The sequence below is a fragment of the Polypterus senegalus genome, chromosome 3 (genome assembly GCF_016835505.1).
Source record: "Polypterus senegalus isolate Bchr_013 chromosome 3, ASM1683550v1, whole genome shotgun sequence".
NCBI lineage: Eukaryota > Metazoa > Chordata > Cladistia > Polypteriformes > Polypteridae > Polypterus > Polypterus senegalus.
This window is the reverse complement of record NC_053156.1, coordinates 64,324,517-64,340,590: the sequence shown is the minus strand read 5'-3', so window position 1 is coordinate 64,340,590 and position 16,074 is coordinate 64,324,517. Positions and strand designations below refer to the sequence as shown.

At 37.7% G+C, this 16,074-nt stretch overlaps 1 protein-coding gene across 3 annotated transcripts in view; it reads right to left on the bottom strand.

The window, feature by feature from the left end:
• LOC120525240 (cohesin subunit SA-2-like) overlaps positions 1 to 16,074 on the bottom strand; it is a 200,534-nt gene that overhangs the window by 51,658 nt on the left and 132,802 nt on the right. For all 3 annotated transcript variants that reach the window (XM_039747367.1, XM_039747369.1, XM_039747368.1), the window contains 3 exons: positions 3,660 to 3,752; positions 3,172 to 3,261; positions 2,287 to 2,487 (listed from right to left, as the gene is read on the bottom strand). In XM_039747367.1, coding sequence (XP_039603301.1) covers positions 2,287 to 2,487; positions 3,172 to 3,261; positions 3,660 to 3,752 — 384 coding nt within the window. The remainder of the gene's footprint in view (positions 1 to 2,286; positions 2,488 to 3,171; positions 3,262 to 3,659; positions 3,753 to 16,074) is intronic.

Below are 16,074 nucleotides of genomic sequence, written 5' to 3'. Positions count from 1 at the left end.
TGATTCAAAAATCACCTAACTGTGGTGTATCACACCTGAGTTCAATTTCTGATGCCACCCCCAGACCTGATTATTGCCACACCTGTTTCAATCAAGAAATCACTTAAATAGGAGCTGCCTGACACAGAGAAGTAGACCAAAAGCACCTCAAAAGCTAGACATCATGCCAAGATCCAAAGAAATTCAGGAACAAATGAGAACAGAAGTAATTGAGATCTATGAGTCTGGAAAAGGTTATAAAGCCACTTCTAAAGCTTTGGGACTCCAGCGAACCACAGTGAGACCCATTATACACAAAAGGCAAAAACATGGAACAGTGGTGAACCTTCCCAGGAGTGGCAGAGACGACTCATCTGAGAGGTCACAAAAGACCCCAGGACAAAGAACTGCAGGCCTCACTTGCCTCAATTAAGGTCAGTGTTCACGACTCCACCATAAGAAAGAGACTGGGCAAAAACGGCCTGCATGGCAGATTTCCAAGACGCAAACCACTGTTAAGCAAAAGAACATTAGGCTCGTCTCAATTTTGCTAAGAAACATCTCAATGATTGCCAAGACTTTTGGGAAAATACCTTGTGGACTGATGAGACAAAAGTTGAACTTTTTGGAAGGCAAATGTCCCGTTACATCTGGCGTAAAAGGAACACAGCATTTCTGAAAAAGAACATCATACCAACAGTAAAATATGGTGGTGGTAGTGTGATGGTGTGGGGTTGTTTTGCTGCTTCAGGACCTGGAAGGCTTGCTGTGATAGATGAAACCATGAATTCTACGGTCTACCAAAAAATCCTGAAGGAGAATGTCCGGCCATCTGTTTGTCAACTCAAGCTGAAGCGATCTTGGGTGCTGCAACAGGACAATGACCCAAAACACACCAGCAAATCCACCTCTGAATGGCTGAAGAAAAACAAAATGAAGACTTTGGAGTGGCCTAGTCAAAGTCCTGACCTGAATCCAATTGAGATGCTATGGCATGACCTTAAAAAGGCAGTTCATGCTAGAAAACCCTCAAAGCTGAATTACAACAATTCTGCAAAGATGAGTGGGCCAAAATTCCTCCAGAGCGCTGTAAAAGACTCATTGCAAGTTATCGCAAATGCTTGATTGCAGTTTTTGCTGCTAAGGGTGGCCCAACCACTTATTAGGATCAGGGGGCAATTACTTTTTCACACAGGGCCATGTAGGTTTGGATTTTTTTTCTCCCTAAATAATAAAAACATCATTTAAAAACTGCATTTTGTGTTTACTTGTGTTATATTAGACTAATGGTTAAATGTGTTTGATGATCAGAAACATTTTGTGTGACAAACATGCAAAAGAATAAGAAATCAGGAAGGGGGCAAATAGTTTTTCACACCACTGTAGATTGTCACATTTACTAAATTCATTCTTCACTAAATACCATCATCAATCCAAAATACAGTGTAAACAGTTCATTCATTTGACTGACAGGTGTTAAAATGTCAATGTCAATATCAAGTTTATTTATATAGCATGTTAAGTGTAAAGACTTACAATTTCCACTAAGAACAATTATTTCTATGTAAAATTAAAAGGGTGAAGAAAAAATAATGCACATTGACATATTGGGGTAATACAATTAGCTGTTTTGTGAACTAACATTCTTTGATTTGATGATTTGATTCTTTGAACTAACATTGATGGACTGAAAGCCAGAAGTCTACATGACCATCATCATCAGGTCCTTCCATGAAAACCCTAAATACAAAGAGGACTGTTTGACTTATGTTAGGTAGATTGCCCAGAGGGGACTGGGCGGTCTCGTGGTCTGGAACCCCTACAGATTTTTTTTTTTTTTTTCTCCAGCTCTTGGAGATTTTTTTTGTTTTTTCTGTCCACCCTGGCCATCGGACCTTACTTATTCTATGTTAATTAATGTTGACTTATGTTTATTTTTTATTGTGTCTTCTATTTTTCTATTCATTTTGTAAAGCACTTTGAGCTACATTTTTTGTATGAATATGTGCTATATAAATAAATGTTGATTGATTTAGAACCTGATTTTTTTTACCATTTTTTTAACCAACATATATTTTTTGACCATTGTCACTTGCTCATTATATAACACTCATCAATGTAAAATTCTTTTCATGGGCTTTAAATGTTCTCCAGAACATGTTTTTTCATATATTTTACCAATATGCATTTTTTGACAGTTCTGTCATTTTCTCATTATATACTATGCATGAGTGTAAAATTCTTTTTATGGGTTTTACAACACAGACATAAAAACAAAGAAACACAAGAAAGCAAAATCTGTGTAACCTGTAGAAGATCTTCTTGATCTTGAAAGAATCGTTCACTTAGCTCCTCTATCATCTGGCTCAATGACACTTCAACTCGACTTGCAAAGGTGTACTCCTCTTTTATTAGAATGGAAAAAACTGAAGCACATGCCTCTAGAACTTCAGGGTCCGTATGCTTGGTCATTATATTACTGACCTGAGTGATAAGAACTTCAAGATGCTGAAGTGTGAGGAAGATGGGAGAGAGAGAGAGAGAGAGACAGTGAAAGACAGAAAATAGTTTTTTAAAAAAATGCAGCAACAAACAGCATTCAGGTTCAAAATAAATTATTATATAACATTCAAAGCAACACCATGTTGTTTTATAAAGTGAATGTTTATTTCACTAGTGCCATAGTACAGTGGAGGTAATTTACTGCTTTAGTGGTTTTGGCAAAACAGATGTACTATTAAAAATCGTATTACTGCAGTGCCATTCATAATTTTACTGAAAAAGTAACATTGCATTAACGATGCATTTTTACGTAATAGAATCATAATCAATTCTCAACTGTACCAATATGGCAAAAATTCAAGCAAAAATCCATTGATCTAGTGTATCAAATGTTCGGTTAAGCAGTCTATATAAGTGGCTAGGTTGCAAGTAAACATCTTGTTTCCTACAATAGTCTTAGAATGCATAGAGTAAAAGTAACACAGAAAATAGACCATTATATACAAACAAATCCAACATTATTTTATTTTTTCATTCATTTCATAATCTTATTTAACCAGTTAGAACACCAAAAGGATTAGCTTAAGGTTAAATCTGATGTATGCTTGACTAGAGCTAATGACCCAAGAAATGGACAGAAATACCAAGAAGAGAGGAGTTAAGCAGCTGTTCCAGTTTAAAATGTCTTACTTTTTCCTTACGGTTGGCAGAGTACACTTTGAGATTGAAGTAATGTGGCACACGAAGGAGATTCTGAACCTTGTCTACATCAGCAGAAAACTGAAAATGAAAATAACAAAAATTCAACATGAACTCAACCATGTAACTGTATGATGTTCAAAATAAAAATCATTTATTATAAACATAGGTTTAAAAAATAATCAGTTCACCATATGCACTGGAGATTGGTTGACAGTTAACTGGTGTACAATTCTTTTCCCTCCAATCTGTGGGACAAATTTATACTCTACTTACTAATTTTGTTTAATCTCCAAATGGTATGCATGAAGTGGAACTAGGCTAATACCATTAACATCAATGTCCAAAGAAATGCTATAGAACAGCACAGTAATTGGGGGCAGTCTTGTTGGAAATTAAAATATAACAATAGAAATTTGAAGCAAATAATATTTAAGAAAAAATAAAGCCTTCTGATAGTTTGCAGGGAGTTGGCTCACTTTGGAAAGAAGTTGAGGCAGCACCGTGATGAAATGTTCTGTCAGTCTGATGCGGTCCTGCTGCTGCATTTTCTTCTCCTTTGCTGACAGGAACTGTAATAAGTGGAAGCAAGTATATATTTATTTTCTCTTGGCACTACACAGTACATCAAAGAGCAATTAAATTTACTCCTTATCCCTGGAAAATATATGCTCATTTAACACAAGCAATCCGGCCCAGGCCATGCCCATTCAGAACCATCCTGGTACAGTTTAATTAGGTTTACACAGTGCCACTCTTCACACTATACATAAGTAGTCCTGTCACATCAGTCCCACAATGTTAATGCACTACAAGGATTCAAGAGACTTTAAAAAATATACAGTATATTGCCCTTGCCACTTGCTTAAATTATCTCTTGTTAATTGGGATAAGAACAGAAGCATACACTTCAATCAAGCAAGCATTCAGGGCAAAAAAAATAAAAAATACTTGAACACCTTGTCTTTTGGGATAATAAAAGCTCATTAGAGAAGCAATTGAGCACAGATGTAAGGAATGAGGTTAAGTCATTTAAAAGAAGAAAGTTACTTCCCATCAGAAAGAGAATGGGCTTACATGGTAATGTTAAAAGATTACAATGGATGATTTGAACCTACCTTCTGGCAAAACAGTAATGATTCTAATGAAGAATCAAGTAATTAACCAGTATTTTTTACATATAATACATAAACTATCGTAATTAATGCATAAAATTCCATAAAAACTTTACTTCTCCATGAAACATTGACATTGATTAAGCTTGTCTGTATAAATTATTTTCCATCTTGAAGTTCAGTCCACAGAAAGTACAACCTGCACTGCAGTGCTTGGCTAGTTTGAGTTATACCTTGGGAACTTAGTTGATTCTGACATGTTAATAAATTTATACATATTTAATATATATAATATATTCTTAATATTCTTAAAATTGAATCGCTTGTATTAGGCATAATTTGATTTTATTATTGGATAAAGAAGTACAGAAGTTTTCTTTAGAATAAATTAGTTAATAAAAACGTAGCTCCAACAAATACAGAAGCACAGATGACCCAGCATGGTAGGGAAGGTATAAACAAATTAAGCCTATTTCTGACAGACAGCCTGTGAAAGTTTAAATACAAGCATCCATTATACAAATGTATGCAAATTAATCCAAAAATGTTACATTTGCAATCAATGAATAGTGCAGAATCTTAAAAATATGCATTAAACCATCTTGTTTCACAAGCAAGGCGCATTCCAGGTGCAAGACCAAATAGCCTTAGTCTTTGCAGCATTTCACCCCAAGCAACAGATCTAGAATGGAAAATTCCCCCTTTCTTAGAAGGAAGTCATAACCCAGGATACAAGCTTATTACTGCAAATGCCTGGAATTTTAAAACTAATTAACAGGTATGGCTTGTTCATTTGAGATGAAAATATAGGTTCAGAACTAATGATAAACCAATTTTAAGATGGAAAAGCTGGACTGACTCCACATCAACATCTAATTAGTTATGATTGGTAAACATGTGCATCAACGAAAATGAACGGCCAGGAGGGAAGACTTTTTACACTTTGGATAAGTGATAGCAGTTCAAAAAAAAACAGCACTACAACTGAAGCAGCAAATTAAAAATGTCAAGTTCAGCTTTACACAAAGTAAACTAGAGTCTATTAGGAAAAATAATGTATCATGTGGCACTCAACCATCAGATTGAACTCTTTCAGAAGACGATTTTCTTTGCTAGAATAAAAGGATAGTCATGACAAACCAAAGTGTCAGGAAGAGTGTTTTCCAACAGCTGCAATCAGACCTTGCCACTTGGACATCTACTAAAGAGAATTTATCTTCAATCCACCCAACAACAGAAAGTACACAGAAAGCCATGCAGTTTCAGAAATGAAATACAGCCGAACAGCCTTCAAATAATTAATGAGTTAAACTGATTATCTATACTAATAAAAGGCAAAGCCCTCACTGACTGACTGACTGACTCACTCACTGACTCATCACTAATTCTCCAACTTCCCGTGTAGGTAGAAGGCTGAAATTTGGCAGGCTCATTCCTTAACAGCTTCCTTACAAAAGTGGGGCAGGTTTTATTTCGAAATTCAACATGTAACGGTCATAATGGTTGACCGTTCGAAAAGCCGTGGAGGGCGGAGTTTCGTGTGACATCATCACGCCTCCCACGTAATCACGTGAACTGACTGTCAACGCAGTACGTAGAAAACCAGGAAGCGCTCCAAAAAGCGCTGAAGAAAACATGCATTATATAATTGAGAAGGCAGCGAAACAATAATAAGCGAGCGTGTTACATATACAACCATATTCATGAGTGCTGCTACTTTGGAAACAAAGCATGGTGTAAACCTAAAGTTTAAATTAAGTTCATAGACACGCTGCCGCTGGCGTTTGTCATGCCCACGGGTAATGCGGGATACAAATTTAATGAGAGGACGCAGGATATAAACGAGAGTTTTGATCACTTTGTAACTAAGTTAAAATTGCAGGTAAAGGGCTGTGCTTATGCAAATTCCGAGACTGTGTTTGTGGGGATTGACAGTTAAGGCGGTGGGGAGTCACGTCATCATCTCCCCTCTCCCATTCACCTCATTTCGCTCTGAGCTGAGCTCCGCAGCTAACGCAGTCTTACAGAAGTGACTTTGTGACACTGCTACCAAATACTCACAGAAAAATCCAAAAGTTAATACACACGCTGTCTGTAGAGTTTCTCCAAACTGAATCCTCCAGGCACTACTTACAAAAGGTTACATTGACAATCGTGTTACGTTATTTTTAAAATGTTTCCTTTTCTTAGCACAAGCACAGCTGAGAAGCTTCGATGCATGTGCTCCATAACGCGTTAAAAAATAATGCATTTAATTACACTTTCAATTCCAAGCAAAGGGGAACTTCTGTCAATGCATGATTTCCTGGTACACCGATTACATTGATCAGCGTTTCCCGATTCATTTTACCCTCGCACTCAATTGGTTTGAGAAGTAGTATGAAAAAATGAGGTTAACAAAGAAAAACAGAACACCAATTGAATCATTATGAATAATCGATTCGCCATCAATAATTGTTTTGGTAAAGCCATACTCAGTGTAATCCTCCTTCCATTTTATAAATTTTCCGCCACTAGCCATGATTAAATGAACGTAAAAAAGTAAGAGCGAAGCGAGGGTGACTTATTCAGGCAGGCAGGCGACGGCTCAATAGCTCGAATTTGGATATAAGTAGATTCTATTTAGTCTCCAGAAATATCTTTGGTAGGAATGGAAGTTGAATTTAGTCTTTAAATTTCTATGGTAAAGAAATAGTTATGCAATGATGACTAAATCTAACTAGACTTTATATATTCAGGTTTTGACTTTATATATTCCAGCGATGACTTTATATATTCAACTTTTGACTTTATATATTCAGAAAAATCAATGTATTTGCCTGTTTGGCACCCCATAGTATATGGGTCTGTGTATATATGTACACATGTACGTATATATATATATGCCAGCAACACTCATGACAATTACAAAACAATTACGTTGTCAATCATGTTACGTTATTATTAAAATGTTTCCTTTTCTTTTTACTTCTCCGCTGCCAAGCGCGGGTATTTTGCTATATATATATATATATATGACAACAACACTCACATCAATGACAAAACAATTACATTAACAATCATGTTACGTTATTTTTTTTTAATTTTTTCTTTTCTTTTTTATAACTTCTTTAACACACTACTTCTCCGCTGCGAAGCGCGAGTATTCTGCTAGTTTCTGATAAAGGTAATAATCTATGAACACAATCAGTAACACATTTTCAGTATTTTAGTAATATTATGGTCAAGAAGGAGAAGTATATTATGAATTGTAAGAGTGAACTAAAGTATAGTACACTGACTGAAATATTAAAAATTTTGATAACCTGCCATAATTTGACTGGAACTTTTCAGGATTTATTCAGCGATTTGGAAATTTGGAAGTGCTGCTTACATCGAAAAGGCTGAATCAAACAAATCAGACTAAGTATCATTTAGAAGGTTAGTGAGTACATACAGTGCATCCAGAAAGTATTCACAGTGCATCACTTTTTCCAGATTTTGTTGTTACAACCTTATTCCAAAATGGATGAAATTTATTTTTTTCCTCAGAATTCTACACACAACACCCCATAATGATAGCATGAAAAAAGTTTACTTGAGGTTTTTGTAAATTTATTAAAAATAAAAAAACTGAGAAATCACATGTACAGAAGTATTCACAGCATTTGCCATGAAGATCAAAATTGAGCTCAGGTGCATCCTGTTTCCCCTGATCATCCTTGAGATGTTTCTGCAGCTTAACTGGAGTCCACCTTTGGTAAATTTAGTTGATTGGACATGATTTGGAAAGGCACACACCTGTCTATACAAGGTCCCACAGTTGACAGTTCATGTCAGAGCACAAACCAAGCATGAAGTCAAAGGAATGGTCTGTAGACCTGCGAGACAGGACTGTCTCAAGGCACAAATCTGGGTAAGGTTACAGAAAAATTTCTGCTTCTTTGAAGGTCCCAATGAGCACAGTGGCCTCCATCATCCGTAAGTGGAAGAAGTTCGAAACCACCAGGACTCTTCCTAGAGCTGGCCGGCCATCTAAACTGAGCGATCGGGGGAGAAGGGCCTTAGTCAGGGAGGTGACCAAGAACCCGATGGTCACTCTGGCAGAGCTCCAGAGGTCCTCTGTGGAGAGAGGAGAACCTTCCAGAAGGACAACCATCTCTGCAGCAATTCACCAATCAGACCTTTTTTCACGTTGTCATTTTGGGGTGTTGGGTGTAGAATTCTGAGGAAAAAGATTAATTTAATCCATTTTGGAATAAGGCTGTAACATAAAATGTGGAAAAAGTGATGCACTGTGAATACTTTCTGGATGCACTGTATAGACAGATGCAAAATTGGCTTAAACATCTGTTTGGTGGCATGGACTTTTTCAGAATCAGGTGATATGCATGTATATATATATATATATATATATATATATATATATATATATATATATATATATATATATATATACACACACATACATGTGCGATTAGGAGGCAGCTAAAGGACTTGATTAAGCATAATACTACATCAGACCAGGGGGTGGCGGAGTGTGCTGACTGTCTCTCTCAGTTTTTTGCAAACCATTCCCGGGAGATCCTGCCAGGTCCCGGCACCTGTGATGATGTCACTTCAGGTCTCAGCACCACTGATGATATTACGGATGGCTGCCCCAAACCTTTTTGACTGTCTGGAGTCTTTTTATAACATTATACTATTATATATATATATATATATATATATATATATATATAAATATTTATTAGGGCTGGGCAAGTTAACGCATTAATGCCGACAATTATTTTATCACATGTTAACACATTTTTTCTTATTATTATTATTTATTGTTATGATTTTGAAAGCTTCAGTCTCGCTAGCAATTGATAGAGATCAGTGATCTTCTTGTTACAGCGCTTTCAATACACTTTTGCTAGAAGGAAAGTTAGCTTTGTTGATATGACCTTGATTCCCTGCGCATGTATGAACAGCGAAGGACAAACAGCTTCTAAAATGGCATGTGGAGAGATAAAGTGAATGCTCAAAGCAAAACGTTTTTCATATTATCGCTGAATCGTGCTCTGATTTGTCGGACTCCGATTTTGATGCAAGTGATCTGGAGAAGTAGGTCGAAAACGAAAGTTTTTATATGAATATGTTATATGAAATGCAAAGTTAACTGACTCACTCTTTAACAAAAATGTGATGGGATGGTAATCTAGTCCAGAAGGTATCCGCCAAAAAAGGACATTTCGATATATCAATATTTAGGAGTAACCCCACACAATTAAATACCTTAAAATCTCAAAAATGCTTTGATGGATTTGATTGAAATTTGATTATGTTATAGGAAAAAAATAGCCGAAACTTATTTGTCGATACATTTTTTTTTTCCAATTATAATTAATATTATGCTACATAAATGCACCACTAGCCAATAGGGTGGACAGATGACTAAAGACAAGGTGGTGTGCTGGACATTTTGGGAGAATAAAGAGAGACACGATTACGTTGTGTAATGGAAAAAAACTTTGGTGAAGCCCAATGAAGATAAGAAGTTCTCTGGTTAGCAAGCACTCTTTTTTGCTGTTGACTCTAATGGAGTCCTTGTTGAGAAGGATGGTTGGTTGGCCTGAAATATGCAAATATTGGCATCCACATACTTTGTGATGTGGAAACCTCCAGGGGAGTCTGCACTGCAGGTTTTTTACTTCATTCAAATAGTTCTCAGCCAGTTACACTTTTTCTGGATCTGACTTATACATGGACTGTTGACTCAAACGCTAATAAATCTTTACACTATATTCATTTTCTTTACAGGCTCATATATACTGAAATTTTACATTATTCCTACCTATTACCTGTTTCAATTTAAAAGAATATACTGTAAAATTTTGTTTTGCTATGACATTCAACAAATGCCAAATCACTGGGAAAAGCAGAAAAAAGCAGGAATGTTTTCCTCATGTGCAACTGTGTATGTAGCATGTTCAAAAGTAAGGAACTTCAATGACCTAATAATATTATCGTTACTTGACGGACATGATATTCAAGATGACTTTCAAAATTTGAGATTGGTTAAATCTTTTTCAAATTGGACCACAGGCAGTTGAAGTGACTTGATCAAGGTCACACAGTGCCAGTTGAGTGATTTGAACCCACAGCCAAGTTCAAAATCCAAGCTCCAAAGCTTTAATCACTGCACTAAATTGCTAGCTAATATTATTAGTCCTTGGTTATATAAAATAAAAAAAAATGTATAAGAAAACCAAAGTTAGTTAGTGCTTCGTAGTCACCCGATTAACTGATGGCACTGTAATAGACAACCACTGGGTGTGGTATAGCGGGCCCACAGCTCCCGTCAAAAAGGCCAGTTTTAATAAATAATCACTGCATTCGCGGCTTAGCAAGGGGGCGTGGCAGTTGTGTGGCTGAAGCGGTTCCCGGGATGATTCCTGATGTGACCGTTTCTCACCTAAGTGCACAGGTGAGAAACTGTCCGCATCCATGATTGTTCTTGGGGCTGCCGATTTGCCACAGCTGCTACGTCTTCTTCATAAATAGAAGCGCGAGGTGGCCGAGGAAAAAAGGTGAAAGTGATAGAAACAGAGGTCGCAGGAAGCAGCGAGAAGAGAGAGAGAGCCAGTGTGAGCGAGCGAGCGAGCGAAGGCAGGCAGCTGGACAGTGAGCCCTAGCAGGGGTGTTTGGCCAACACCTTGGGCTGCTGGAAGTGGTTGCTCCCGCTGAGCATTGTATGAAGGAACGGGAGTGACTGGCAGAAGGACGGCTGACCACGTAAGGCCGAGAAGGCAGCGGGAGTTGGGAGGCTTGGGTGGTGAATTCCCTGACGTGGGCGTCCTGGTCGCCAGGTAAGCCAAGTCTTGATCTAAGTGAGCTGACCGAGAGCCAGGGATCGGAAGGTCATCAGATCAGTTGAGAGTCAGCTGCTGGTAGGGCAACTCCCCTGTTGAGAAGCCTGATGGGAGAAGCAAGGGAGCCGCCAGGTAAAAGACACCGAGCTTTGGATTTTTAAGGGACTGCTTCCAGCATTGTTTAACTCTCGTTTTAAAGTATTGTTTCTTTTTTCTATTGGATTTGAACCTCCACTTCACTTCTGTTTTAATGGATTATTTATTTAAAGATTTGAGCACTGCACTTTGTTTGAACACTTGTTTTTGTTTGTTGATTTTAAATAAAATCACTTTGCACTTTTGCACCGTCCCATTGCTCCATTTGATGTGCCTCACTGCCGTGCTCATTGGTAACATTACCGATGGTGTCGGGGTTCAGGGCTCCTGGAAGTGAGATGGGAACATGCAGAGAACCCGCATTGTCACACTGGGTAACACAGATATGAAAAGACCTGGCTCACAATCGGTGCTCCAGTCCATCCTAATGGTGATTAATCACGGCTCTATGCTTGCCACTCAAACCCTCGATATTTTCATGACCCTAGCTTTATGCACATGAACACACTCATGCAGGCACACATAAAGGTCTTTGCCAAACTTTTCCCACAAAGATGGAAGTGCACAATTGTCTAAATTTTTTTTTACGCTGTAGTATTGGCAGTACCCTTTGTTAGCACCATGAACCATGAAAAACAGCTCCATATTATCTTCTCTCTTCCTCCAAACTTTACAGTAGGCACTACACAATTCAGAAGGTAGTGGTCTAAATGCATCCATAAAAACAGTTATTTTCAGACTGCCAGATTGTGAAGTGTGATTCATCACTCCAGAAATTATGTATCCAATGCAGCATACTTTGTACCACTCCAGCCAATGTTTGGTATTGCATATACAGTAATCCCTCCTCGATTGCGGGGGATGCGTTCCAGAACCCCCCGCGATAGATGAAAATCCGCAAAGTAGAAACCATATGTTTGTATGGTTATTGTTATATATTTTAAGCCCTTATAAACTCTCACACACTGTTAACATTATTAGAGCCCTCTAGGCATGAAATAAAACTCTTTAGTCAAAAGTTTAAACAGTGCTCCATGACAAGACAGAGATGACAGTTCTTTCTCACAATTAAAAGAATGCAAACATATCCTCCTCTTCAAAGAATGCGTGTCAGGAGCAGAGAATGTCAGAGAAAGAGCGAGAGAAAAGCAAACAATCAAAAAATCAATACGTGTTTTTAAGTATGCCGAAGCACCGCGATAAAGCTGCATTTTGTAGAGGAACGTCCGTATCTGTGCAAACAGCCCCTCTCTGCTCACACCCCCACCGTCAAGCATTGAGAGTGAGAGAGACAGAGAAAATGCAAACAATCAAGCACCGCGCGGGAAGCACATCGTATATTATTGAGGAGTTTTATTTAAAATGTAATACGTGCTCTGATTGGGTAGCTTCTCAGCCATCTGCCAATAGCGTCCCTTGTATGAAATCAACTGGGCAAACCAACTGAGGAAGCATGTAGCATAAATTAAAAGACCCATTGTACGCAGAAATCCGCGAACCAGCGAAAAATCCGTGATATATATTTAGATATGCTTACATTTAAAATTCACGATGGAGTGAAGCCGCGAAAGTCGAAGCGCGATATAGCAAGGGATCAATGTAATCTTAGGCTGCTTAACTAAGGAAACCAATTTCATTAAGCCCCAATGCATAGTTCTTATGATAAAGTTGCATCCAAATGCAGCTTGGTAATCTGTTCTGAGTGATTTAACAGAAGATAGACAATTTTTACAGGTTATGTGCTGTACTGGTCAGCAGCTTCGCTTGCTAGTTTGCATGGTCTACCACATTGTGGCTGAGCTTCTGCTGCTCCTAGATGCTTCCACTTCATAATAATAGCACTTGCAGTTGACTGGGCCAGATCTAGAAGAGTAGAAATTTCACATACTGACTTGTGAAAAAGGTGGCATTCTATGAAAGTGCCATGATCAAAAGTGTATGAGCTCATCAGTAAGACCCATTCTACTGCCAAAGTTTGTCTATGGAAATCTGTACGGCTTTATGGGTGTGGATGAAACTAGTGATTCTCTGATTGACTAACCGCTAAGTTAAATCAGCTGATTTTCACTAAAAAAATACTCGACTGGTGATCGGTAAATTGGCCAATCACAAAAAACGATGTTTTCAGCCCCTGCTTTTGTAGGCTTTATGGTAAATTAGTTGCAGTACTCTTTTACACACTATGGTAATTGAGCAAGAAAGCGTCTATTTATTTATTTATAGCAAACTTAGTGTAGTGCAAACAAAGCAAATATATTTAACAAAAGACTGACAGACAATTGGAATAGCCTTTACGTTAAACAAAATGGAATGAAACTGAGAAAAAGGAATCAGAGAAGTCATTCCGAGCAATGAGACAAACAGCAAGAAAAGCTACTTTAATGAATTCTGACCTTTTATTTTGTCCTTTAAATTAAAATGAATCATTCCAGCTACACATTTCTTTCACTATCTTCAAATCAGGAACTTTGTTAAACATAACCTTCCAGATTTTCCTCATCTTGCACCCTCATCCATGCTGGAAAAAATATTGCTCAATCTCAAGGACTTAGACTCCATCTCTACAATATATAAAATCATTTTACAATCCCTCCCTTTCAAAGATCTCTCAATTAACATATCAGAAAAGGAGAGGAAAGTAGCAATGCAGAGAATTCACTTGAGCTCCATATGCGCAAAGCATACAGTTATACAACTCAAAATTATATAATCAAGCACATCTGTCTCGACTAAAACTCTCCAAAATTATTCCAGGGCATGATCCAACCTGCGAACGTTGCAACCAAGTCCCAGCCTCACTGGGTCACATATTTTGGTCCTGCAACAAAATAAACATCATTCTGGACCAAAATTTTTAATTATCTTTAAGACAGCCTTGGACTCACAATCACTCCTAACCCATTAACAAATGTGTCTGGGGTTCTTCTAGAGGGGCTTAAAGTGGGGAAAGACAAACAAATTGTGATTGCATACACTACACTTTTGGCACGTAGACTGATTCTGATAAAATGGAAGAACCCAAACTCTCCTCTTTTAAGTCAGTGGGAAACCGATGTGTTATACTATTTGAAATTGGAAAAAATCAAATACTCAGAGGATTCATACAGACTTTTTTCAAAACATGGCAGGAGCTAATCAGTAACATTTTAAAATAAGGTCATGAAGCACAGAGAATTTATTAATTTAGGTATGTTTGCAAGCCTTAAATTTTATGCGGTTTGGCTTGCTCTCTCAACTCAATTCTTCTTTTTGTAAAAACTTGATGATTGCTTTGTATGGCTTGCAATAAAATTAATAAAAATAAAAAACAGAAAACAGCACAGATAACAAATCCTAATATTCAAAGCATAAATGAAGTTAAGAATGGAAAAGAGAAAAATACTAGCAATAATACTTATTGGAAGTGTCTTTAAGCTTCTTCTAGCAATAAAAAGATTTGAGATATTTAAAATGAACAACGTTTGAGTTTGGACTATGAGCTTGTTTTAAGTGGAACAGCTTGCATTTTTAATTGGAAAAAGAAAAGATAAAGATGAACTTGAAAATGCTGCTTAGTAAACAATAGGCTTGTTAGCTCAACAGAACAATACATCTTTTAATAATATAACTCACTAGCAAAATACCCGCGCTTCGCAGTGGCGAAGTACTGCCTTAAAATTTTTATTAAGAAGAAAAGTAAACCTTTTTAAACTTAGGGAAAATATACCAATAATTATTTGTTAAGGATCTCTTTGTATGCCACGTTGTCAGTTCGGCCCTCCAGTTGTAATATAATCAAGCTGTGCGCTGAGCTTACTCTTGAGCATGCAATGTACAGTTGGCAAGGTGAAAAACAATCTTGCCTCAAATCTCACAGCTTGGATTGCTACTGTTATAATCGGTTTGAGTTTAATGGTTTGTTTCAATTACGTTAGTATTTGCAGGACTTGTTGTGTTGAAGTGACATTCGGCATCTGTCAAGCGTTGTAAGCATACAACCGGTTTCATCCATAACTTCGCTTCCAGCTTTTGAGAGTTTAAACATTCATAAACATCAAAGTGTCCACTACTCAAATCGTCACCAGTGGATCTAAGATGTTTAAGAGGCATTGGCGGTTGTCCAAAGGTGTAAAATATTTGGCCATTTTGGTACACTTGAAAGCGACAACCTAACAATTTAGCAGCAGCCATCAACTCACATGCAGAACCCTAGGTGAAGGGCTTAAGCATTTCACTCTTATAGTGCTCCTGTGTAGTATAATTATGTCCTGTACCGTCATCAGTCCACACCTTGAACCTGTCCCAGTCATTCAATACATAAGACACAATGTTCCTCCGGATATCAAGAGTGAGCCTGATATGGCTGTGCAATATGTACGCAGGCACCATCTCCGGGCATGGAACACACACTACAGTGACAGTTCTTTTATCAATGGTGATCACCTCAATAGACATGTTAATGGGGGTACGGTTGGAACGATAAAGGAAATGGGTACCTGAACAATGTAAATTAAGTCTAAAATACCTATACAATAACTATAATCGTAATAAACGAATAAAACAGCGGCAAAGCCGTAAATTAAATAAAAAGGCTGCAGTTATCAGTAGGGAGACGTGAATACCGTGGTGAAGCAAGGAAGGAAATGAAGAGACAGGAGCGACGGATGGACTTATATAGGCAGGCAGCCAAAAATGTGGGAGGCGTGCAGATGGGGGACCCAACGCCGTCTCACACAACAACTGAGCTGCAGGCTATGGACGTATATATGTACGTAAGAAGGAGTCAGTTAGCGTGGGGAACCTGCGTACCAAATTTCTTGAAGATGGGCCCATACGCAACAAAGACCATTGGAAAGTTCAATTAGGCG